At 43.2% G+C, this 26,999-nt stretch overlaps 1 protein-coding gene across 11 annotated transcripts in view; it reads left to right on the plus strand.

The window, feature by feature from the left end:
• The window catches only part of ep400 (E1A binding protein p400), a 244,722-nt gene that overhangs the window by 89,161 nt on the left and 128,562 nt on the right, over positions 1 to 26,999 (plus strand). For 10 of the 11 annotated variants that reach the window (XM_072240806.1, XM_072240814.1, XM_072240809.1 and 7 more), the window contains 11 exons: positions 40 to 180; positions 8,620 to 8,701; positions 8,825 to 8,874; positions 9,615 to 9,666; positions 10,187 to 10,276; positions 12,407 to 12,523; positions 12,659 to 12,864; positions 14,036 to 14,213; positions 19,888 to 20,024; positions 21,225 to 21,394; positions 25,006 to 25,180. In XM_072240806.1, the coding sequence (XP_072096907.1) occupies positions 40 to 180; positions 8,620 to 8,701; positions 8,825 to 8,874; positions 9,615 to 9,666; positions 10,187 to 10,276; positions 12,407 to 12,523; positions 12,659 to 12,864; positions 14,036 to 14,213; positions 19,888 to 20,024; positions 21,225 to 21,394; positions 25,006 to 25,180 (1,398 nt within the window). The remainder of the gene's footprint in view (positions 1 to 39; positions 181 to 8,619; positions 8,702 to 8,824; positions 8,875 to 9,614; positions 9,667 to 10,186; positions 10,277 to 12,406; positions 12,524 to 12,658; positions 12,865 to 14,035; positions 14,214 to 19,887; positions 20,025 to 21,224; positions 21,395 to 25,005; positions 25,181 to 26,999) is intronic. The other variant, XM_072240810.1, reaches the window with a different exon arrangement.

Below are 26,999 nucleotides of genomic sequence, written 5' to 3' on the forward strand. Positions count from 1 at the left end.
GAGATTGGAAACTATTCAGTCATTGTTTTTTGTAACCAGCTTGCACGAACTGTTGTACGTCATCACGAAGAACAGAAGCTGAATGAAGAGCGAGCCAAGAGAGAAGAACACGCCAAATTAAGAAGAAAAGCGGCTTTGGTCGCAAGAGAAGTGTTGCACTTTTGGCGTAATATCGAGAAGGTAAAATATCTGAAGATTTTACAATTTTAAAAAACCATTCCAAATTGGATACATTCAAAGTAAAATTTATTATCAAAGTACATACATGCCACCACATACAGATTCTTTTTCCTGTGGGCAGACTCAGCAAATCAAAAGAATAGTAATTGGACATAGGATCACTGAAAGGTCAGAGTGCAGAAGACAACAAATTGCGCAAGTACAAATATAAATAAATAGCAATAAACAACTGAGAGCATGAAATAACAAGATAAAGAGTCCTTAAAGTAAGACCGTTGGTTGTGGGAACATCTCAAGAGATGAGTGTAGTTATCTTCTTGTATTCAAGCCTGAGGTTCTTGAACCTGGTGGTGCGAGTCATGTGGTGCATACCTTCTACCCGATGGCAGCAGCGAGAAAAGAGTAGGGCCTGGGTGGTGGGGATCTCTGATGATGGGTGCTGCTTTCCTAGAACAGCAGTTCATGTGGATGTGCTCAGTGGTTGAGAGGGCTTTAGCCATGATCTAAATCCACTACTGTTTTTAGGATTTTCTGTTTAAAGTCATTGGTGTTCCCATACCAGGCTGTAATGCAGCCAGTCAGTGCACTTTTCACTACACATCTATAGAAGCTTGTCAGGGTTTTTGATGTCATGCCCAATCTCTGCAGATTCCTAAGGAAGTAAAGGTGCTGTTGTGCTTTCTTTGCAATTACATTTACATGATGGGTCCAGGACAGGTCCTCTGAGATAACGACACCCAGCAATTTAAGGTTAATGTCCCACTCCACCTCTGATCCTCCGATGAGGACTGGATCATAGCCCTCTAGTTTCCCTCTCCTGAAGCCTACAATTAGTTCTTTGCTCTTGCTGAAATTGAGTAAGATGTTGTTCCTTTATGCCGATTCATTACCACCGTTGATATGGCCCACAGCAGTGGTGTCATCAGCAAACTAAAATATGTTGGAGCTATGCTTAGCCACACAGTCATAGGTGTAAAGCGAGTAGAGCAGAGGGCTGAGCACACATCCCTATGGTGCACCTGTGCTGTTGGAGATTGTGGAGCAGATGTTCTAGTACAGGGGTCCCCAACCTTTTTTAGCTCCCCGGACCGGTTTAATATTGACAATATTGTTGCGGACCGGGGTTGGGGGGGGATGTGTTAACCACGACCGGAATATAGGTGATAAGTCAACTATAAGTCACTTATAAGTGGTTAATACACTCAATTTCATTTCTAAGAGGGTTTATCTAACAAATTTAATATTAAACACACAGCGCATATTTTCCACGCATGAATATAGTGGTAAGTCAATTATAAGTCACTTATAAGTCAATAGCATCATAACATTTTAAGTAACGTTTGGATATTAAACACACAGCGCATATTTTCCTCGTATGAACATATAAAATCATTGCAACACACCAATATCGCTGAATCAGTGGGAGCCCTGGGCTTGTTTCCCTGCAACAAGACAGTCCCATCGAGGGGTGATGGGAGACAGCGATACTCGAAGGGGGTTCCTTATGTCCAGTCTATTCCGCAATTTAGTTTTCCTTGCATTCATTGCAGAAAACCCCGCTTCGCAGAGATATGATGTTGGAAATGGAAGCAACGTTTTCAGTGCTTTCGTGACTGTCTCAGAATATTCAGCCTTGACTTTGATTCAGAATGCCGGCAGAGATGTTATGTCAAACATACTTTTCAGCCCATCGTCATTTGCAGGCTCGAGGAGTTAATCTTTTTCCTGCGCTGACATGGATGATTCATTGGGGACATTCACAAATGGGTCATGGACCCATTCCTTTGTATGTCTTGGGTCATTTGTGGTTGGGAAGTAACACTTGAATTCTGTTGACAGCGAAGATAGGTGATGGCGCACCAGCTGTGAGAAAGACGGTGCAGCCTCAGTCTCCCAAAATCCCAGCTAATATTGGGAACATGCCAAATATGCCCCTGTCCACTCGCCGTCCCCACAGTTCCAGTTTGGCTTTGAAAGCAGACACTTTATCTGCCAACTTGAAGACATTTGTCATTCTCCCCTGAAGTGACAAATTGAGTTCATTGAGCAGGTTGAAGATGTCACACAGATAAGCGAGTTTTGCTATCCCCTCCTCGTCACTGAAGTGTGCTGCCAGTGGTGACTTTTTTCCTGAAAGAAATCTCTGTAGCTGCTCTCTTAACTCAAAACCCTGGCCAGGGCTCTCCCCCTTGATAGCCACCTGACTTCAGTGTGTAAGAGAAGGCGCTTTGTGCTCTGCATCCATTTCCTCGCAAAGCTGCTCAAACAGACGTGAGTTAAGGGCTTTTGCTTTGATGTGATTGATAACTTCAACAATGTCACTCAATACGCTGTTAAGATCAGGTGACATTTTTCGGCTAGCCAGCATTTCCCTGTGTATGACACAGTGTGTAGACTGGCATTCAGGAGCATCCTCTTTGACTCGCGTGGTGAAACCAGTTAACCATACAGTCATAGCTGCAGCCCCGTCTGTGCATATTCCAACACAGAATGACCAGTCCAGTTTGCCTGACATGTAGTCATTCAAAGACTTGAATAGTTCTGCCCCAGCTGTGTTAGGTGGCAGTGCACACAACATCCTCGTGCACGTCGTCTTGAAATATATATCACACATAAACCAGCAGTATTGCCTTGTTGTCGACGTCGGTTTACTCGTCGACCTGGATAGCATACCATGGTGACTGGTTAAGCCGTTCCAACAGCTGTGCTTCGATGTCATCGATTCTCCTTGAAACTGTGGTAGCTGAAAGAGAAACCTGTGCCATCTTGTTAGCTGCAGCTTCTCCCAACAGTTCACGGCACAGGTACTTGGCAGCAGGTAGAATCAATTCTTCACCAACAGTGAAAGGCTTCTTAGCCTTAGCAATACGGCTAGCCACTAAGTACAGCGCTCTCAGAGCAGCAGCATTTGTGGAGGTGGTGGCTCTCAGCACTTGCTTCTGTCCTGCTTGCTCACATTTGTTCCACTCAAAAAACTCAACGGGTTTGTCTTTAAGTGCAGGGTGCTTGGACTCAAGGTGCCGAAGCAGTTTTGAGGGTTTCATTGCCTTATTAGACAGCTTGTCTCCACATATCACACACAGGGGGTTTGGAGCGTGCGAGTCATTGGTCGCAATAAAAACTATATTTTATGTATGACTGGTCGTATTTTCTGGTGAAGGAAGCTTTCTTTCTTTTTGCAGTCTCGGCCTCAGCTCTCTGTGCGTTATCATCATCGTTAGGCCTTTAATGTCCCCTACCACCTCTTCCAAAGAAACTCTCAAGCGACATTTGTTTTTTACTCATCGAGTAGTTGTGGGTGAATGACCAACTGATGACCTCGCGTGGGTAATGACCTCGTGTGCGTTCAAGTTCAACAGTGGGCGTGACAGGGAATGAGGAAAGGTGCAGCTGACTCATAGCGTTTTATATTGCCAGATCATATCATTTCCTCACGGCCAGGTAGCACATGCTTTGTGGCCCGGTACCGGTCCACGGCCCAGTGGTTGGGGACCACTATTCTAGTAAGTGTGGATGTAATGTACAGATACATTATTTCACCTGAAGTATTAATGTTAGTGACTGACAGTATGTGTGAGATACTTGCATTGTGAGAAGTTTTGAATCAAAGTGAAGTTTAGCCATTATGGTACTGTTTGCTTCTGTTATTGACGCTTGATCATATACATTGTGGTACTCACTATGCATTGTCAGTTAACATCACTCACTATGTCTGGATCTTAAGTTCTGCACTTCCTTCCCAAAGCCTTTCTTCCTTTTCTTCTTCAATATGTTCCTTAAAGCTTTAGCTAATTGATAAACAGGAAATTCTGCAGGTGCTGGAAATATTATTTCATGGTACATATTAGTACTAATGACATGGGAAGGAAAAGAGAGGAAGTCGAAAAGAGAATTTAGAAAGCTAGATAGAAAGCTGAAAAGCAGGACCTTCGGGGTAACAATCTCTGAGTTGCACTCTGTGCCACGCACCATTGAGACCAAGAGTAGGATGATTTGGCAGATGAATGTGTAGCCAAGGAACTGGTGCAAGGGGCAGGGTTTCGGATTTGTGGATCATTGGGATCTCTTCTGAGGAAAGTAAGACCTGTACAAAAGGGACGGCTACACCTGAACCCGAGGGGGTCAGTATTTTTGGGGGCATGTTTGCTGGAGCTATTGGAAAAGGTTTAAACTAATTTGGCAGGAGGATGAGAACTGGAGTGATAGGGCTGAGGAGAGGAATGTTGGTTTACAAACAGAGGTAGTGTATAGTGAGACTCTCAGGAAGGTCAGGCAGATGATAGAGCAAATTTGCAGTCAGTGGGATGGCTTGCAGTGTAAAAGGGTGACAAATACAAGACTGAAACTGTTATATTTGCAGTATAGTGAATAAGGTAGATTAAGTTGTGGTACAGTTAAAGATTGGCATGTATGAGGTTGTGGGTATCACAGAGTTATGGCTGAAAGACAATTGTAGTTAGAAGCTTAATATCCAAGGATACACCCCCTATCGAAAGGACAGGCAGGTAGGCAGAGGAGGAAGAGTGGCACTACTGGTAAAAAATTAAATCAGATCTTTAGAAAGAGGTGGCATAGGATTGGAAGATGTAGAATCCTTGTGGGTAGAGCTAAGAAGCAGCAAGGGTAAGAAGACCCTGATGAGAACTATTTACAGGCCTCTATGTAGTAGCCAGGATGCGGTCTACAAATTTCAGTGGGAGATAGAAAACTGTCATAAAAGCAATGTTATGTTAGTCGTGGGGAATTTCGATATGCAGATAGATTGGGGAAAATCAAGTTGCTGCTGGATCCCAGGAGAGAATTTGTGGAATGCCTCTGAGATGGCTTTTTGGAGCAGTTTATGGTTGAGCCCAGTAGGGGATTAGCAATTCTGGATTGGGTGTTGTGTAATGAACTGGGTATGAATAGGGAGCTTAAGGTAATGAAACCCTGAGGAATCATTGATCATAATATGATAGAATTCACCCTGCAATTTGAGAGGGAGAAGCTAAAGTCATATGTAATAGTTATACAGTAGAGTAAAGGGAATTATAGGAGCATGAGTAGAACTGCCCAAAGTTGATTGGAAAGGGTCACTGGCAGGGATGACTGCAGAGCAGCAACGGCCAGAGTTTTTGGAAGCAATTAGGAAGGTACAGGATAGATACATCCTAAGAAGAGGAAGTATCTTAAAGACAGGATGATGCAACCATGGCTAACAAGGGAAGTCGAAGCCAATATAAAAGCAATGAAGGACATATAATAGAGTAAAAAATAGTGGGGAGTTAGAGGATTGGGAAATACTCAAAAAATCAACAGAAGGCAACTATAAAAAAAACAAGTGGAGGGGGAAATATCGAAATATGAAGGTAAGCTAGCCAATAATATCACAACTGATACCAAAAATTTTTCAGATATATAAAGAGTAAAAGAGAGTCGAGAGTAGATAGTGGATTGCTGGAAAATAATGCTGGAGAGGTAGTAATAGTGGACAAGAAACGGCGGACAAACTGAGTATGTATTTTGCCTCAGTTTTCACTGTGGAAAACACTAGTAATATGCTAGAAGTTCAGGAGTGTCAAGGGGTAGAAGTGAGTGTGGTTGTTATTACTAGTGGTCCTTGGGAAACTGAAAGACCTGAAGGTAGGTCAGTCACCTGGACCTGATGGACTACACCCAGGGTTCTAAAAGAGGTAGCTGAAAAGATTGTGGAAGCAATAGTAATGATCTTTCAAGAATCAATAGATTATGACCTGGTTCCTGAGGACTGGAAGACTGCAAATGTCACTCAACTGCTCAAGAAGGGAGGGTGACAAAACGAAGGAAGTTATAGGCCAGTGAGCCTGACTTCAGTGGTTGGGAGAATGTTGGGATTGGTTGTTAAGGATGAGCTTTCGGAGCACTGGAGGCACATGACAGAATAGGCTAAAGTCAGCAAGGTTTCATTTACGGAAAATTTTGCCTGACTAATCTATTGAAATTCTTTGAAGAAATAACAAGCAGGATAGACAAAGGAGAATCAGTGGCTGTTGTGTTCTTTGATTTTCAGAAGGCCTTTGAGGTACTGCAGATGAGGCTGCTAAACATGATAGGAGCCCAGAGTGTTATAGGAAAGATGCCAGCATGCTTAGAGCATTGGCTGATTGGCAGGAGGTAAAGAATTGGAATAAAGGGATGCTCTTCAGATTGGCTGCCAATGACAGGGGTCTGTGTTGGAACCACTGCTTTTTATGTTGTATGTCAATGATTTGGATGACAAATTTGATGGCTCTCTAGCCAAGTTTGTAGATGATACGAAGGTGGTGTAGCAGAGAGACTGCAGAAGGACTTAGATAAATTAGGAAAATAGGCAACGAGGTGGCTGATAGAATATAGTGTTGAGAAATGTATGGTTATGCACTTTGATAGAAGGAATAAAAGCATATACCATTTTCTAATGGGGAGAAAATTCAAAAATCTAAACTGCAAAGGATTTGGGAGTCCATGTGCACGATTCCCTAAAGGTTAATTTGCAGGTTGAGTCAGTGGTGAGGAAAGCAAATGCAGTGTGAGCCATCATTTCAAGAGGACTAGAATATAAAAGCAAGAATGTAATGCTGAGGCTATATGAGGCACTGGCAAGGCTTCACTTGGAGTATTATGAGTAGTTTTGGGCCCTTTATTTACGAAAGGATGTATTGGCATTGGAGAGGATCTAGAGGAGGTTCACGAGAATGATTTTGGGATTGAAGGGGTTAACGTATGAGCAGCACTTGATGGCTCTGGGCCTATACTTGCTGGAATTTAGAAGAAAGAGTGGGGATCTAATTGAAACCGATAGAATGTTGAAAAGCCAAGGTAGAGTCGATGTGGAGAGGAGTTTCCTTTATTGGGGGATTCTAGGACCAGAGAGTACAGCCTCAAAATATAGAGATGTCCATTTAAAACAGAGATAAGAAAGAATTTCTTGAGTCACAGGGCGGTGAATCTGTGGAATTTGGAGGCCAGGTCTCTAGGTGCATTTAAGGTGGAAGTTGATAGGTTCTTGATTAGACAGAGTGTGAAAGGATGTGGATAAAGTAGACAGGAGATTGGGGTTGAGAGGGAAATGAATCATCCGTGATGAAATAGAGGAGTAGACTCAATGGGCCAAGTGGCCTAATTCTGCTCTTATGTTTTATGGTCCTATGTTCTAAACCCAGAGCAACACGCACAAAATGCTGGAGGAGCTCAGCATGTCAGGCAGCATCTATGGATGGGAATAAACAGTCAACATTTCAGGTCTTGATGAAGGGTCTGGTCCCGAAATGTAGAATGTTTATTCCCATCCATAGATACTGCCTGACCTGCTGAGCTCCTCCAGCACATTGTGTGTATTGTTCTAGATTTCCAGCATCTGCAGTACCTCTTGTGTACTTGATTTAATGATCTACTGTTGATTTGGTTATAACCAGGCAGTTTTTCAGGAAGGATGAAGAAGCCAATAATGAATTTGCTGTTCAGCATATTAAATCCCATGAAGCCTGGAGCTGAAAATATTACTGAGTTGAACCCACTGTGATGAGCCCATTGTGAAAATAAATAGATTTGTTTTCCTTTGTCTGCTCAACCCCAGTAAGATATTGAAGGGGAAGTGTGAAAGTCCCATCAAGTCATTAGCCATCTTTGCTTACTTGAAGTTTGTGTTTCATGGATAGCTCGGGAAAGCCCAGTGTGAATGGGAAACATATCTTCCCTGGACTGGTTCTGAAATTCCCCCTAAATCTCCCAACTTTGTGAGACCTCATCTCCTGACTCTATTATCTCCGTAATAACTCAGGCTTCTCTTTGCGTGTGAATAGTTCTTTGTGAAACATGCCTTGGCGTATTATTTTCTACAACAAATGCAGGTTAATATAAGGTAGGAAACCTCTTGGATATGCAGCGTTTTGGAAGTAATCCCTGACAGTGAGAAAATATATTTTAGACCATAAGAAACCTTTAGAATATTGAAAGACTTGAGATAGAGTGGATGTTGAGTGGATGTTTTCTGTAGTTGGGGGAGTCTTGGATCAGAGGGCACAGCTTCAGAATAGAGTAGGGGTTCCCATCTTGGGATCCATGGACACCATGGTTAATGGCAGGAGTCCATGGCATAAAAAAAGGCTGGGAACCCCTGGAATAGAGGGGCATCCACTTAGAACAGAGATGAGGAGGAATTTCTTTCACCAGACCGGTGAATTTTGGAATTTATGGCCACAGATGGTTGTGCAAGCCAAGTCATTGGGTATATTTAAAATGGAGGTTGATAGGTTCTTGATTAGTCGGGTGTCTAAGGTTATAGCCTAATCAAGGTTATGGCCTAAGACATAGGAACAGAATTAGGCTATTTGGCCCATCAAATCTGATCCACCTTTCAGTAATTTTTTGTGGCACAGTTGCCTAATGCAGAGAATGCCTTGCGTATGGAATGGTAAATAAGACTTTTTTTCTCTTTAACAGGTTGTGGAAGTCAAATTGCAGCTTTACATGGAGGAACAAAGGAAGAAAGCATTACTTTTACGAAAGGGGACATCAAGCAAAGGTTAAGAAAGTATTTATTTAAAGTTGTTGTGTTTCCTTTTGGCAAGTCAAGGCGAAGTACAAAATATTAAATGTGCAGTTGTTTAAAATCTATTAAATATAACATTCATTTCTTCTTTTCCAGATCAAATTTCTGTCTCTTCATGGCCTCTGTCAGAAAAGCAGAGTGACACAGTAAGTTCTCAGTTGGACCATTGCCATAATGAACTATTTCAAAATTCAAAGTAATGTTTATTATCAGAGTACATGTACATCACCATATACAGCCCTGAAATTCACTTTCCTGCGGGCGTACTCAGCAAATCTATAGAATAGTAATTGTAACAAGATCAATGAAAGATCAACCAGAGTGCAGAAGACAACAAACTGAAACTGCAAATATAAATAAATAGCAATAAATAACGAGAACATGAGATGTTCAGTTAATGAGTCCTTAAAGTGAGATCATTAGTTGTAGGAACATTTCAGTGGAAGGGCAAGTTATCTCCTTTTGTTCAGGAGCCTGATAGTTGAGGGGTAGTAGTGAACCTAGTGGTGTAAGTCTTGAGGCTTTTGTACCTTCTGCTTGATGGCAACAGCAAGAAGAGAGCATGGCCTGGGTGGTGGGGTTCTCTGATGATGGTGCTGCTTTCCTATGACAGTATTTCATGTGGATGTGCTCAGTGGCTGGGAGGGCTTTATCTATGATGTTAGATCAGGATTTTTGGAATCATTTTCAGTATATATAAAGTGTAATGAAGAATATGAAGACTTACCATGGTTTCTGCTTTTTAACCTGATCTGATAGACTGTTATTGTGGAAAGGTAATTCAGATCATAAGCAGATAAGTGAAAAATTGTGTTGCAATCCTTGTAATTAGTTAAAATTCAAGAATCATGGGTGTCTCAGGTGACAGTACATTTTTATTTTACAGGATCCATTGGGTAATGAGAGCAGAAAAAAATCCAGTGATGCTGGGGATTCAGGTTGGTTGACCATTGGCTATTACTACTAACTTACTGTCCGTTACGCCACTGGTGTTTAGGGCAGCAATGAAGGTCCTCCATCTCTGGCGGTGTTCAGGGCTTCCTTTATCGTGTCAGTAGCTTCTTCTCGGTTTTCACTGCTGTCCGTCATTTGTTCTGGGTGGAGACTCGGGAATGCCATCACACTCAGATGTAGAAGGATTCTTCATTGCTGTTTCCGTAACAGTTTTATTTTACCAATCAGGGTTTCAGCCCTGAGCTGAACTCCTGAATCTGGCCAATCTGTGGACCACTCTTAGTCCGTCCTCTACCCTTTGACCTGTCTGACATGGGTGACCCTACCAAGAGCCGAAGCATAAAGCCCTCGCTCCAGCTTGCATAGCTCTCTGGGTCATTGAGGCACACAAATCTCCAAAGCCCAACAAGGTTGTGGTCTTGGAGGAATTGGCTGTTGCTGGCCCTTATTTGTATAATACCTGTTTACAGATGGAAGTAAAACTGTTACTACATTTACTTTCAGTAGAAGACTGTGAGGAAACCATTGAAGAACAGGAAGCCATTGAAGGCACTGTTGACCATCAAGCTGAACTAGCAGACTTGGCCAAGCAAGGTAATCATAGCACTTTTGTTGTTAAAATTACAGGAATCGAAGAGTTACTAGTTGTGGATGAGGATCCAATTTCCAACCTCCAACCAATTTCCCCCGGGATCAATAAAGTATGACTATGACTATGGAAGCAATAGAGATTTGCCACAAAGGCAAGTAGCAGAGTCATATTCTCAGGGCATCTGATGTTAAGCGACCTCTTGGTTCAGTTCAAGAGTGCAAGATAATGTTGATTGTAATGTAAGTTAAGCCCTGGTTAGACCACACTTGGAATATTGTGTTCAGTTCTGTTGCCTCATTATAGAAAGGATTTGGAAGCTTTGGAGAGGGTGCAGAGATTTACCAAGATGTGGCCTGGTTTGGAGGATGGTCTGAGTGAGCCAGGGCTATTCTATGTGGTACAAAGGAGCACGTGAGGTGACTTGATAGAGATATACTCTATAAGATGTTCAGAGGAGTTAGGGTGTATTCTGGAGTTAGGGTATATAGCATTTATATTAATTTCAACAGCAGCCATTCTGATTTGAATATGGATTGCAGATTGAATTTAAAACACAGCCCTGAACAATGAGTTTCCTGGAGCCACAGGTTGGGGTCAATGGCAAACAAAAACACTCCATTTAGACCTCAGGTGCCTGCATACTCATGAATGTGACCTAGAGTCAGCGGAGATTAACATTTATTTTGAGTTTTTGGAGTTGTGAGGAGCGAGGTATCTGAAAACTCTGTAATTCAAAGGAAGCATTGTAGGTACATTGTAATTACAGAATTGTCCTGCCGTTACCTTTGATCTTTAGCGTATAAAAATGCCATGTAATATTGGGTTGGGGAGGCCTCTTTTTTCAAGAATGTTTCAATATATGCATGTTGCTTGTTTTTGCTGAATAAAACACTTCTATATTCACTAGCTTCAGTGTCTCTACAGTAACTTTGTTCACAGTTCCAACACGAGGCATAGATCGAGTGTACAGCCAGAGAATTTTTCTGAGGCCCATACAAGAGGTGATAATTTTATACTGATTAGAGGAAAGCATACACTAATTTGTCAGTGGGATAGGAACCAAAGTGATCGGGCTGAGGTGGGGCAGTTGGTATTCAAATATGCAGTGAGACTGAGAGACTGTGAAGGAGGACAGGTAGACGAAAGGGCAAAATTGCAGTTAGTGGGATGATTTGGAGGCGAAATTGAAAAAGATGACAGATGTAGGACTGAAAGTCTTATATTTGAATGTACGTGGTATACATAATAAGGTAGATGATCTTGTAACTCAGTGATTGGCAAGAATGACGTTGTGGGCATCACTGAGTCATAGCTGAAAGAAGATCATAGTTTGAAGCTTAACATTCAAGGATACACATTATATCAAGAGGACAGGTTATAGTCAAAGGTTATGGGAAGAAGGCAGGAGATTGAGGTTGAGAGGGATAATAAATCAGCCATGATGGAATGGCACAGTAGGCACTATTGGACAAAGGACCTCATTCTGCTCCAGTGCCTTGTAGTCTGGTGAGGGAGATATTAGAGAAGTTTTTTACACAGAGAGTCGTGGATGCATGGAATACCCTGCCAGAGGTGGTGATAGAGGCAGGTGCATTAGGGACATTTAAGAGACACTTGATAGACACCTGAATGATAGAAAAATGGAGGGCTATGTGGGAGGGAGGGGTTAGACTGATCTTAAAGCAAGTTAAAAGGTTGGCACAACATCGTGGACCGAAGGGCCTGTACTGTGCTGCGATATTTTATTTTAATAATGAGCTTAGAAGGTTGGGTGGTGATTTGCAATTTTTGAATCGTAAAGGGTTCAGATTGATTTGTGGAAACAGTTTCCTCTGGAGAGGAAATGAAGGCTAAGGTGAAGTCACCTTAATCATCATTTTATCAATTGAGGAAACACTTAGGTAAGTCTAAAACAACTTCTTCACACAAGGGATCAAAATCTAGTCATCCATTCCTCAGTAAGTGATTGAAACTGAGAAGTGTGATAGATTTTTGTTAAAATAAAGTAACTGAAGGAAATGGAGCTAAAATGGAATTGTGTTAACGGCCAGGAGCTTATTGAAAGATGGAGCACACCTGAGGGGCTGATTGACTTTTTCCTTTCTTAAAATTATTTCTTAACTTGCTTGCAGCTGAAATGCCTCTGGAAGACCTTGTTCGACAGTATGCTGGTGCTTATTCTGAAAACTTTGAATGGCCAATTCCAGATTCTTCAGACAGTGAAGGTGATGACTGTGAGGATGATGAAGGTATGTTGTAACACCTTGCATAGCGTAAATTCGAAGTGATGATAATTAGTCTGCAAATGAAGATTGATTTAAAAAACTGTCCGGGTCTGGTGCACCTCGTTTCAGTGAGGAAACTGCTGAATTTCTATATTTCAGAAATAGAAGAAGAGTTTGCTGCTGATTTTGGCTGTCTAGAGCAAGAGGTGGCGATTGATTCCTTGCTGAGCGTTGACCAGTACAGAGTATCAGAGCGAGTGAATACCAACCCAGCGGAAGGCAGGAGACCAAGAAAGGACATTGCTGAAGTTGCTGCTGCTGCTGAGCCTCTCCTGCCAAAGGGCGTAGCTCGATATTCATCCTTGGTAAGCTTTTTTAAATTTGTGCAGCAGAAGTAGCTCCTTCTTCAAAGAAAGGGGCTTCCCTCTCTCCACCCTCAACGCTGCCCTCACCTGCATCTCTTCCATTTCATGCACATCTACCCTCACCCCATCCTCTCGCCACTAGGGTTAGGGTTCTTCTTGTCCTCACCTACCACTCCAGTAGCTTCTGCATCCAGCACATAATTCTCTGTAACTTCTGCCATCTCCAAAGGCATTCCATCACCAAGCACATCTTTCCCAACTCCACTTTCCACTTTCTTCAGGGATCGCTCCCTACGCAACTCCCTTGTGCATTCCTCCCTCCCACTGATCTCCCTCCTGGTATTTGCCTTGCAGTGGAACAAGTGTCATACCTTCCCCTACACCACCTCCCTCACTACTACTCAGAGCCCTAAACAATCCTTCCAGGTGAGGTGACATTTCGCCTGCGAGTCTGTTGGGGTCATCTGCTGTATCTGATGCTCGAGGTGTGGCCTCCTGTATATCGGTGAGACCTGATGTAGATTGGGCAACTGCTTTATCAAGCACCTTCACTCCATCCGCCACATAAAGCGGGATGCCCCGCTGACCACCCATTTCAATTTTACTTCTCATTCCCAATCCCATTCTGACATGTCAGGATGAGTCAACACCCTATATTCTATATCTCCAGTCTGATGGCATGAGCATCGATTTCTCGAACTTTCGGTAATTGCCCCCCTCTCTTCTCCTTCACCATTCCCCATTGTTGTTTCCCTCTCACACCTTCTCTTCTTACCTGCCCATCACCTTCCTCTGGTGCTCCTCCCCCTTCCTTTTCTTCCATGGACTTCTGTCCTCTCTTTTCAGATTCCCCCTTCTCCAGCCTTTTATCTCTTCCATCAATCAACTTCCCAGCTCTTTACTTCACCCCTCCTCCTCTCCTGGTTTCACCTATCACTTCTTACCTTGTACCTCTTCCTCCCCTTCCCCCCACAGTCTATCTTCTTCCCTTCCTTTCCAGTCCTGAAGGAGAGTATTGGCCTGAAACACTTCTGCATAGATGCTGCCTGGCCAGCTGAGTTTCTCCAGCATTTTGTGTGTGTTGCCGTGGATTTCTAGCATCTGCAGATTTTCTCATGTTTAGCTCTTTGGTGCAGTGGACAATCTATAAACAATTTCCTTTTCCTACCAGGTGAAGAATTCCCCTCCTTTCTTGCTTCATGGCACTCTCCGGGAGTACCAACAGATTGGCGTTGATTGGTTGGCTGCTTTGCATCGACGCAAGTTAAATGGGATTTTGGCTGATGATTCGCGATTGGGCAAAACCGTACAAATCATAGGTTTCCTAGCTCATCTCGCCTCAAACGAAGGTAAGGTTGTTCCATGCGGATAATTGTAGACGCCAGATCTGAATATTTTTGTGACAAGGTTGTAACTTGATTGACATGACGTTTAAACTTTGTCCAGAAGAGAGAGAGGAGAGGAGGACTCCAAGCCAGAGTAGGATGGAGAGGAACAAAACTCCTTCTACCCAGCATTTTGTTAGCAAATGTACAGTCACTGGAGAACAAGAGCTAGTTTACTATTGGAGGAAATGAGAAATTGCTACATTCTGTATTTCATGGAGACAGAGTTCTCTCCAAACATGCTGGATTTGGTGATCAGATATGAGGGCTTCTTGATATACAGGATGGTCTGAACTCCTGATTTGGAGAAGGCAAAAGGTGGGGTTTATGTTTCATGATAACCCTGGTGGTTCCTGGACGTGGCAGTTTTGTCGTACTCTTGTTTTCCTGGCGTAGAACATATAACAATTCAATGTTGACCATTCTACTTATCGAGAATTCTCTTCCATGATTCTAACCACAGTTTACATACCACTAAAGGTCAACGTTAATCAGGTACCCGAGATATGCTGTCATCACCAAACAGGAAACAACCCACCTTGTCACATTTCAGATCATAGTCAAGGACTTCAATTAAACTTGTTTGAAGAAATCTCTGACCAGTTACCATCAGCATATAACCTGTAGCAGCAGGACTCCCAATACAATGCTATATACACTATGATAAGGAATTCCTACCACTTCATGCGTAAACCACATTTTGGGAAATGGGATCACTTGTCCTTCTCCTACCTGCATACCGGCAGAGGCTAAAGAGCAAGGGTCCACAGATAAGGACAACAAAGAGATGGTCACAGGAGGCAGAGGACCGGCTACAGGATTGCTTCAAGTCAGTGGACTGGGCTGTGTTCAAGGACTCATCTCAATTTCCCCACTTGCAGACTCCAGTCTGTTCGGATTGGCAACGACATCTCCACAATCTCCATCAGCACAGGAGCACCACAAAGCTGTCTGCTTGGCCTCGTGCTCTACTCACTTTATATTGACGACTGTGAGGCTAAGCACAGTTCCAGTGGTATATTCAAGTTTGCTGATGACACTGCTGTCGTTAGCCAAATCAGATATGGTGACAAATCAGCATATAGGAGGGAGATTGAAAATCTGGCTGAGTGGTGCCACAACAATAACCTTTCAGTCAATGTCAGCAGAAGGATTTCAGGAGAAGGAAACTGGAGGTCCGTGAGCCAGTCCTCATTGGAGGGTCAGCAACTTTAAATTCCTCAGTGGCATCATTTCGGAGCATGTGTGCTGGACATTGTAAGTGCAGTTGTGCAGAAAGCAAGGTAGTGCCTCTACTTGGTTAAAATTTGCAAGATTCAGCATGACATCTAAAACTTTGATAAACTTCTCTAGATGTGTGGCGGAGAGTATTTTGACCGGTTGCATCACAGCCTGGTATGGAAACACCAATATCTTTTGAACAGAAAATTCTGCAAAAAGTACAGGATTCAACCCAGTCCATCATGGTAAAGCCCTCCCCATTATTGAGTGCATCCACACAAAATGTTGTTTCAGAAAAGCAGCATCCATCATCAGGGATGCCCCACCCAACAACCAGGACCTGCTTTCTTCTCACTGCTGCCATCAGGAAGAAGGTACAGGAGCCTCAGGACTCACACCACCAGTTTCAGGAGCAGTTATTACCCCTTAACCATCAGGCTCTGAATTAAAGTGGAGAACTCCACTCAATTTCACTTGCCCCATCATTGAAATGGGAGCTAGGGCTTTACTCTTTGGAAAGAAAGGGGATGAGAGGAGGCATGATAGAGGTGTACAAGATAATAAGAGGAATAGATAGAGTGGATAGCCAGCGCCTCTTCCCCAGGGCACCACTGCTCAATACAAGAGGACATGGCTTTAAGGTAAGGGGTGGGAAGTTCAAGGGGGATATTAGAGGAAGGACTGCCTGAGTCAGTGGTGGAGGCAGATACACTAGTGAAGTTTAAGAGACTACTAGACAGGTATATGGAGGAATCTAAGGTAGGGGCTTATATGGGAGGCAGGGTTTGAGGGTCGGCACAACATTGTGGGCCGAAGGGCCTGTGCTGTGCTGTACTATTCTATGTTCTATGTTCCCACAACCTATGGATTCACTTTCAAGGACTCTTCATCTCATATTCTTGATATTTATTGCTTATTATTTATTCTTGTTTTTTTTTCTCTGTGTTTGCATGGTTTGTGGTACTTTGCACATTGGTTGTTTGTCTGGCCTGTTGGGTGTGGTCTTTCATTGATTCTATTATGTTCCTTGGATTTACTGTGTATGCCCACAAGAAAACAAATCTCAGGGTTATATATGGTGACATATATATACTTTGATAATAAATGTACTTTGAAATGGACGTCCCATTATTCTGAAGCTGTGCCCTCTGGACCAAGGTTCCCCCACTATAGGAAGCATCTTGACATCCACTCTATCTAGACATTTCAATGTTCTTAAACAGATTACCTGGTCATTATCGTGTTGCTGGTTCTCAGAGCTTTCAAGACAACAAGGATGCACTTTGTTGGCTTCAAAACTTGTTAAATAGACATCTTTTGAAAGTTATAATAGAGTGTCGTTTTGTGGTCAAGCAGTATCTGTGAAACAGTATCTCGGGTCATATATGGTGACATATATGCACTTCGAACTTTAAAGATAGAAACATTTCAGGTTGACGAACTTTCCTCAGAACATTTGATTTGAAATGTGTCTGTTGAGAGCGTTAGGCAGCCAAGCCAGCCTGTACTTGACAACAAAGGCCAAAAAACAATAATGAACTAGTTGACCCAGGTAAATTTATTTTTATTAAAAAAGAATTCTTGATAGTAAAATTTGTGAGAGAATCACTGGGATCCACCCCCCCTCCACCCCATTTGTGATATTTACTGGGAATGTTGCATATGAAGGGCCTGAAGCATTGTGGAGGATCCCTACCACCTATCCCACAATCTGTTTGATCCACTACCTCAGGAAGGAGATACAGAGCATCAGGACTAGAACTGCCAGTTTCCTCCCTCAGGCTGTGAGACTAATGAATACTCTGCCACCAACCGAGGTCTCATCACTAGGACAGCAAGCAGCTGTTTTATTGTTTCATCATCATCATTATATGCTGTGCTGTATGACGTGGGCGATAATGGCCGTCCATCTGTCTTTATTCTGTCTGCTGAGTGAGGGATTATTACTGTGAGGAAGGCTCCCTTCACCAGGGGTCCCCAACCATTTTTGCACCGCAAGCCGGTTTAATATTGACAATATTCTTGCGGACCAGCCGACCGGATGGGGTGGGGGGTTGTTGTTCAAGTAGGGTTGCCAACTTTCTCACTCCCAAATAAGGGACAAAAGTAGCAGTCAAATACAGGACACTTTGTGTTTACCCCGAGAAAGACTACAATGACCATGAAGCCTTGCGCGGGCACCTGTGTGCGCATGCGTGTACTTGCCGATTTTTTTTTTCTACAAAATGGTTTTGGCTTAATCTTGCCGATTCTGTTAAGTGAAACTACACTGTACATACATTATTTCTACTTTATATTGGCTGTGTATTTATCATATAATTCCTGCTTTTACTATATGTTAGTGTTATTTTAGGTTTTATGTGTTATTTGGTATGATTTGGTAGGTTTTTTCAAGTTCAGCAGTGCGTGACAGGGAATGAGTAAAGGTGCAGCTGACTCATATTATTTCATATTGCCAAATCATATCGTTTCCTCGCGGCCCAGTAGCACATGCTTTGCGGCCCAGTACCGGTCCGCGGCCCAGTGGTTGGGGACCACTGCCCTTCACGCTGCTACTCTTCTCATGACCATGATTGTTCTTGGTAAATTTTCCTACAGAAGTGGTTTGCCGTTGCCTTCTGGGCCATTAACAATACTCTTCAGCGATTGCCTGTCATCAGTGGTCGCATAACCAGGTCTTGTGATCTGCGCCAGCTGCTCATATGACCATCCACCACCTGATCCCATGGGTTCATGTGACCCTAAGCTGGAGTGGGGTGGGGTAGGCTAAGCATGTGTCACACCAGGTGTTCCCAACGTCTTTTGTGCCATTGAGCCTTACCATTAACCAAAGGGTCCATAGACCCCAGGTTGTAAACCCGTGTGCTACACCTTGTCCCAGAGTGAACCATAGGTCAGCAGAGGAAAGGACCGTCTTACACCTCCTTTGGTAGAGACATGTCTCCACCTTGCCTCCTGGGTTTTCTGTACTGTTTACTGTTAACTATTTACCTGTGCTGCATACTACATCCATTTTGAATTATATCTTATTAGCTTATTTGTGGTAATAATTTTGTTTTATGTGTTAGGTGCGTGGCCAAGTGGTTAAGGCATTCGTCTAGTGATTTGAAGGTCGCTAGTTGGAGCCTTGGCTGAGGCAGCATGTTGTGTCCTTGAGCAAGGCACTTAACCACACATTGCTCTGCGACAACACCGGTGCCAAGCTGTATGGGTCCTAATGCCCTTCCCTTGGACAACATCGGTGGCGTGGAGAGGGTAGACCTGCAACATGGGCAACTGCTGGTCTTCCATACAACCTTGCCCAGGCCTGCGCCCTGGAAACCTTCCAAGGCGCAAATTTATGGTCTCACGAGACTAACGGATGCCTATATATGTGCTGTGTATGATGTATGTTTTAAGGGTGCATCGTAGTGTTACAGCGGAACATTGTTTTGCTTGGTTGCATTTATGTATAGAAGAAGAAGAAGGAATCCCTTAGCTCTGAATGGAGTCATTGGGACGCCGTCATGACAGCGTTTTTTTAAAGCAGGCTTTCTTATTTTTACGAGGCCGAGTTGCTAGCTCGACACTCAGCCCAGCACAGATGGAAAGTGTGCAAGGGAGCCGGCTGGATTCGAACTCGTGAGCCTTCGCTCCAAAGTCCGACGCTGATGCCACTATGCCACCAGCCAGACATTTATGTACAGTCAGATGACAATAAAACTGAACTTGAATTAATGATGCTGACTAACGGCCAAATGTTGATCACAATGGCAGGGAGATAGCTCCAGTCCTTTAAATGGTGTTTATGGAAAGACCAGTAGAATCTAGGTTTATGATCTCAACCAAATTGAGTGATTTCAGACCTATCTAGGTGTAAGCCACGAGTATTTTATGTTCCAGAGTAGTAGAGAGGGTTAAGTCTTTCCTGGTTTGCAGTCTGTATTTCCTGCATTGAGTTCATCCGCTCCTCAGGGAGTGGACCTGATACTGAGGGTCTCCCTCAGAGATGAAGAAAATTTACCATCATCTCTACCATCTCACCCATGCTTGAAATGCTTCCCTAGATTTGATCTTGAGTGGTTTGACATCTTTTATTTAGCTTGGAATAATAAATACACTTAACTCGTTCATGCATTAACTGGTGTGCCAAACGGACTGTAGATTTGTATCTGAATGGGAGATTTGTTATTGGTACATTTGTGATTTTCTGTGGAACTCATTTCTTTTGAGAATATGCAGATTTTCTTTTGCTTTATAACATTGTTTATTTTGTAATTTGATTTAATTAGTAGTGATTCTTTAATGTTCTTTGAAGCAGTCATCTGTGATTAGTCTTCAAGTAACACAAAACAATTAAATTAATGTAAGTTTTGGGAAAATTCTGCATTTATTCCAGCCGCTGCATCCTGAAATCTTGAAGTACTTTTGTCTTTAGGTGTCTGGGGACCACATCTGGTGGTGGTGCGAACTTGCAAAATGCTCAACTGGGAAATGGAATTCAAACGATGGTGTCCAGGGCTCAAGATAATGATGTACTTTGGCACAAGGAAAGAACGCAGAGTCAAAAGGGAGGTAATACTATATTGAGTAACTTGTTTCATTTACAACTAGCAAATAAAAAGTAAGTCACAAAGAGAATGTTGGAGGAATTGAGCAAGTCAGGCAGGAGGAGAATTAAGAGTTGATGTTTCAGGGAGAGACCTTTCATCAAGGATCCTTGGTGAAGGGTCTCTGGCCGAAATTTCAATTCTTTATTCCTGTCCATAGATGCTGCCTGACCTGCTGAGTTCCTTCAGCATTTTGTGCGTTACTCTGGATTTCCTGAATCTACAGAATGTTCCCAGTACTTATGGGATGTGGTCAGTGAACATAGCTAGCATTTGTTGTCCGACCCTGTAGTGCTTAAACTACATGACCATTTCAGGAAACATTTAAGAGTCTGAAGTTGTCTGGATTGGGTAGGCATAGCTGGTTTCCTTTCCTCCTGGAAGGTAATGAATCCTGATGAGTTTTAAAAGCAGTTTGTCTGGTGGTTTAATTTTGTCATCGCTCGTGCTGATTTTGCACTTCAAATTAATTTTAAATTGCCTCATTGCTGTTTTGCGATTTGAACTCCTGTCTCAGAATTAATCGCCCAGGCCTCCACATTGTTTGTCCAGCAATTTTAAACAATTTATTAACTTAGTAGGTGTTAGTAAATTTTTCTACAGAAGTGGTTTGCCATTGCATCCTTCTGGGCAGTGTCTTTACAAGATCGGTGAGCCCCCCCCCCCCCCCCCGGCCCCAGCCATTATGAATACACTTCAGAGATTGTCTGCCTGTGGTTCCACAACCAAGATTTGTGATCTGCACCAGCTGCTCATACAACCATCCACCACCTGCTCCCATGGCTTCATGTGACCCTGATTATTTGTTTTTTGTGGGGGGGCGGGGTTGGTGGACTAAGCAGGTGCTACACCTTGCTCAAAGGTGACCTGCAGGCTAGCGGAGGGAAGGAGCACCTTACACCTCCTTTGGTGGTGGAGACATATCTCCACCCCACCACCCAACATGTATATAATTATAAAATATACTAGCAGGCAGGAATTGTTAAACTGTAGAGGTAATTACAATCTAATCCAACACATTGGACAAGTTGGCTTTGTTTTGCCTGGAGTGAAGAAGGATGAGGGATGTCCTGCTCTTCATTTTGTATGTTTTTAATATCTGCAGGATGAAAACAAATTAAAAAACGGAAGCCCACTTAGCCTGTTATAAATCTCTTGTTTGCAGTGTTGGACAGAGCCCAACTCCTTCCATGTGTGCATCACCTCGTATAAGCTGCTCCTGAAGGACATGCAGGCTTTCCGGAGGAAGCGATGGAAGTACCTGATCCTAGACGAGGTCCAGCAGCTTAGAAACACGACTGAGCGGCACTGGGAGGCCCTCTTCAATCTCAAGAGGTCTGGATCATGTGCTCAATGCACCATAATCTAAGTTCAGCCCATTGCTATGATTGCAGTCAAGTTTAAATGTAAAAAAAAATGCACTTCTGGTGACATGTCCGCAAGTTGTTACCTCTGAAAGTAACAATAATGTAAACTATTCTGGGCAGGAATATGTTATGGTGGTGTTTCAGATAAATTAACTTGGTAACAAACACGAGAAATCCAGAGCAACACACACAAAACGCTGGAGGGAAAAGAATAAACAGTTGTATTTCGGGCCAAAACCCTTCTTCAGGGCTGAGAAGGAATGGGGAAGATAAAGGTGGGTGGAGGGGAAAGAAACCAGCTGGTGGGTGGGAAAGGTCAAGGGCTGGAGAAGGAAGAATCTGATAGGAGAGGAGAGTGGATTGTAGGAGAGGTTCTTTGTAGTGTCATGGAACAGCACAGCACAAAAACAGGCCCATAGACCCATCTAATCTGTGCCAAACTGTTATTCTGCCTAGTCCCATTGAGTCACACCTGGACCATAGCCCTGCATACCCCTCCCATCCATGTACCTGTCTAAGCATCTCTTAAATATTGCACTTGAACCCACATCCACTGTTTCCTCTGGCAGCTCATTCCACACTCGCACCAGCCTCTGAGTGAAGTAGTTCCCTCTCAGGTTTCCTCTTAAATATATCTCCTTTCATCCTTGATCTATGTTCTCTAGTTCTAATTTCACCCAACTCAGTGGAAAAAGCCTGCATGCATTTGCCCAATCTATGCCCCTCATAATTTTATATACTTAAGAATCAGGTTTAATATCACCAGCATATGTTGTGAACTTTGATAACTTTGCGGCTGCAGGTCAATGCAATACATGATCTTATAGAGAGAGAGAGAGAGAGAAACTGAATTACAGTGTAACCCTCTCACCAGAGCTCATACACCAACTTATACAGCTAACTCTGCTGACGGCCACGTGACTCATTTCATAAACAATATCTGTCTAGGGTTGGGTTGGTAGGATTGGGGGTTCAACCAAGCAGGAATGCCACGATATTCTCGATTTGAGCGAATGTTGTGTAAATACTGCCCATACAGAGTTATGGGTAGCGCAGAAATGACAGATCACACACCAGCATAAAATTGTAAAGAAAGCAAATTTACCAAATTTTCAACTTTAACAAACAGTTAGAAAAAGAAAAGAAAAATAAAAGGGCCCATTACAGTTAAACCAGTCCAATGTGCACGCAAACTTTGGCACTCATTCTGGAGTAGTTGGGGGTGTATCTCTCTACTCGCGTGCTGGATGTACAGTCTGCGTGAAAGCACCTGCCGCAATCACAATCCAAACTTCCCCCGAAGACCATCTCCAATGAGCTGGCTGTCAGGAGAACTGGCTCTTTCTCCTTGAGGTCATTCAGCCGCACAAAGCTCTCCTTTCAATGGCATTCTGCGGCATCTTCCCTTGTGCTCTGCACTGCAGCTCTTACCAAAAGGCCCCAGACCAGACTACTGCCCTTCAGAAACACTCTAGAACTTTCTCTCACATCCCCCAGTCCTGACCGGTTGACACAGATTCCGAAGTTAGCTGAAGCCAAAACACTCTTTCCAGCATAGCACACTGCTTTTACAGAAAACTGCTAAAATAAACTACCTCACAGCACAGCAGTAGAAAGCTTAACCAGGGCATTACAACAGTAAATATATATATTAAATTGTTAAATTAAAAAAGTAATGCCAAAAAAAAATTTAAAAAAGTAGTGAGATAGTGTTCATGCATTCAATGTACATTCAGAACTCAGATGGCAGAGGGGAAGAAGCTGTTTCCGAATTGTTGAGTGTGTGCCTTCAGGCTTCTGTATCTCCTTCCTGATGGTAGCAATGAGAACAGGGCATGTCCTGGATGATGAGGGTCCTTAATGATGGATGCCACCTTTTTGAGGCATCATTCTTTGAAGATGTCCTGGATACTAGGGAGTCTAGTGCCCAAGATGGAGCTGACTAGATTTACAGCTCTCTGCAGCTTACTTCGGTCCTGTTCAGTAGCCTCCCCAAAGCAGATGGTGATGCTTCCAGTTAAAATGCTCTCTATGGATTTCTGTCGAAATTTGCGAGAATCTTAGGTGACCTAGTAATCTTCTCAAAATCCCTGTGAAATATAGTTGCAGTCTTGCCTTCTTCATAGCTGCATCGGTATGTTGAGTCTGGCTTAGCATATTGACACTGAGGAACTTGAAATTGCTCACTCTCTCCACTTCTGATCTCTGTATGAAGACTGGTGTGTGTTCACTCGCCAAATCTCTATGAAATTTCCCTTTTTTCTCCTATGCTCCCATTGTACGTAGATTGATCAGACCATTTGTAGGTCTATATGGGTTCAATTGTGTGAGTAAATTAGATAAACTCCTTTGATGGTAGATAGTTTGAGCGTTTTTAAATCTGTTTTTTAAAATTTATACACTGATCTTACAGTTTTTGTAGTTCTTTAAGCTGGTATAGTTTAGGATGTTATTTAGTTCCAGTGGCTCAAGTTCTACATAATCCACTGAAGGTGAGTAGCCTGAGGTACACCTGAGTGGCCTCTCACACCTTCTTCTCCTCTGACCATCACCATAAGATCATATGACATGGGGCCAGAAATAGGCTATTTACCCCATTTCACTATGGCTGATCCATTTCCTTCTCAATCCCATTCTCCTGGCTTCTCCTAATATCCTTTCACACCCTGACTATTCAAGAACTTATCAACCTCCGCCTTAAATGCACCCAGTGACTTGGCCTCCACAGCTGCCTGTGGCAACGAATTCCATAGATTCATCACCCTTTGGCTAAAGAAATTCCTCCTCATCTCTGTTCTAAATGGATGTCCCTCTATTCTGAGACTGTGCCCTCGAGTCCAAGACTCCCCCAGCAAATGAAACATACTTTCCACATCCACTCTATCAAGGCCTTTTCAACATTCAATAGGTTTCAGTAAGATTCCCCTCATTCCTCTAAACTCCAGCTGGTACAGGCCCAGAGCCTTCAATCAATGTTTATATGATGAGGCTTTCATTCTTGGAATCATTCTTGTGAACCTCCTCTGAACCCTTTCTTAAATAAGGGGCCTAAACCTGCTCACAGTACTCTTAAGTAAGGCCTCACCACTGCCTTATGCAGCCTCAGCATTACATCCTTGTTGTTCCCCTTATCCTTCCCTTTCTCCCATGCTCTGTTCTTCTCTCCTATCAGATTTCTCTTCCTTAAGCCTTTTGCTTCTTTCACCCATCACCTCCCAACTTAACCCGCCCCCCCATCTATACCCACCTTCCCCCTCCCTTGGTCTCACCTATCACCTGTCAGTTTGTACTCCACCCTCTTCCCTCCCCCCCCCGACACACTTTCTTATTCTGGCTTCTGCACCTTCCTTTCCAGTCCTAATGAAGGATCTTGACCTGAAACTTCACCAGTTTACTTTTTTTCCCATAGATACTGCCTGACCTACTGAATTCCTCCAGCATTTTGTGTGAGTTGCTCCAGATTTCCAGCATTTGCAGACTTTCTCGTGTTTATCAATTGGATTTCATTCTGGTTTTATAAAAACTTTGGTATGGGAGTACAAAGGATTGTTTCTTCAACAGAATTTTTTTTTATTCTAGTCAACAGCGCTTGCTTTTGATTGGAACTCCTTTACAAAATACCCCAATGGAGCTATGGACCATGATGCACTTCCTGCTGCCTGGAATTACCAGATCTTACCTGGATTTCCCTGTGAAAGTTGGCACAGATGAAAATCAAGACTATTGCCACAAATTAGTAATAAGAATGCACAGGGTAAGTGTGTATGTGTTTTTATTTTAAGCAAGTTGAAGGATGTAGAAGCGGGTGTGTGGGATATTTGGTTTGTTGGAGGAAGATCCTGAAGCTTCAGCCGATGTGAGAACATTCAGCTGCCATCTCTACTTTCTGGAACACGGTGCAGAGCTGCATTAGGAGTCAGGAGGGAATATACACCTTTACCATAGTCAATAAAAACTGCATTGCACAGCAGCTCTAATGGGTCGAGCTAGTTTCTTTACCACTGGAGAAGCCAAGTCTACTGGCACACAACAATTCAGGAGTCAAAGTTATTTAATGTCATTTCCAGCGCACAAGTGTAAATGCATGATTTGTGGGACATTTGAGAGACTTTGAACTTTTACTGTGCTCATGGACTTCTTCATCGTTATGGTATTGTTGCGCTGTTGTAACTATATGTTATAATTATGTGGTTTTGTCAGTTTTTTCAGTCTTGGTCTGTCCTGTGTTTTGTGATATCACACCGGAGGAAATATTGTATCATTTCTTAATGCATGCATTACTAAATGACAATAAAAGAGGTCTCTGTGTTTTCATAATCTAATCTAAATGAGAACAAAATAATCGTAGAGAGGTAAAACCGTGTCATGTATAATCAGTGGAAAGTACCATCTATATCCCTCCATTTCCCTTGCATCCATGTGCCTATTTAAACATCTCTTAAAAGCCTCTAATGTATTTGCCTCCACCACCAGACCAGGCAGCGCATTCCAGGCATCCACCACTCTCTGAGTAAAAAACTTACCCCTCATATCCCCCCTGAACCTACCCACTTTCTCCTTCAATCCATGCCTTCTGGTACTAGACATTTCAACCCTGGGAAACAGATACTCTCTGTCTACTCTATCTATGCCTCTCATAATCTTATGAACCCTTATCAGATCTCCCCTCAGCCGCCTCCACTCCAGAGAAAACCAACCCAAGTTTGTCCAGCTTCTTGCATTAACACATGCCCTCTAAACAAGGCAGCATCCTGGTAAACCTCGCCTGCACCCTCTCCAAAACCTCAACATCCTTCCTATAGTGGGGCGACCAGAACAGTACACAATACTCCAGACATGAGGAAATCAGCAGGTGCTGCAAGTTCAAGCAACATACACAAAATGCTGGTGGAATGCAGCAGGCCAGACAGCATCCATAGGAAGAAGCACAGTCGACGTTTCAGGCCAAGACCCTTTGTCAGGACTAACTGAAAGAAGAGATAGTAAGAGATTTGAAAGTGGGAGGGGGAGATCCGAAATGATAGGAGAAGACAGGAGGGGGAGGGTTAGAGCTAAGAGCTGGAAAGTTGATTGGCAAAAGGGATACAAGGCTGGAGAAGAGAGAGGATCATGGGACGGGAGGCTTAGGGAGAAAGAAAGGGGGAGGGGAGCGCCAGAGGAAGATGGAATAATTGTGAGAGGGACAGAGAGAGAGAAAAAAGGAGAAAGAAAGTAAATAAATAAATAAATACATGCATAAAGAAAGAAAGGGAGGGAGGGATGGGGTTAGAATGGGAGGAGGGGCATTAACGGAAGTTAGGGAAGTCGGTGTTCATGCCATCAGGTTGGAGGCTACCCGATGGAATATAAGGTGTTGTTCCTCCAACCTGAGTGTGGCTTCATCTTGACAGTAGAGGAGGCTGTGGATAGACATATCAGAATGGGAATGGGATGTGGAATTAAAATGTGTGGCCACTGGGAGATCCTGCTTTCTCTGGCGGACAGAGCGTAGGTGTTCAGTGAAACGGTCTCCCAGTCTGCGTCGGGTCTGATACTCCAGATACTCTAGGTGCGGCCTAACCAGAGTTCTATAA

Source organism: Mobula birostris, chromosome 22 (assembly GCF_030028105.1).
Source record: "Mobula birostris isolate sMobBir1 chromosome 22, sMobBir1.hap1, whole genome shotgun sequence".
Lineage (NCBI taxonomy): Eukaryota > Metazoa > Chordata > Chondrichthyes > Myliobatiformes > Myliobatidae > Mobula > Mobula birostris.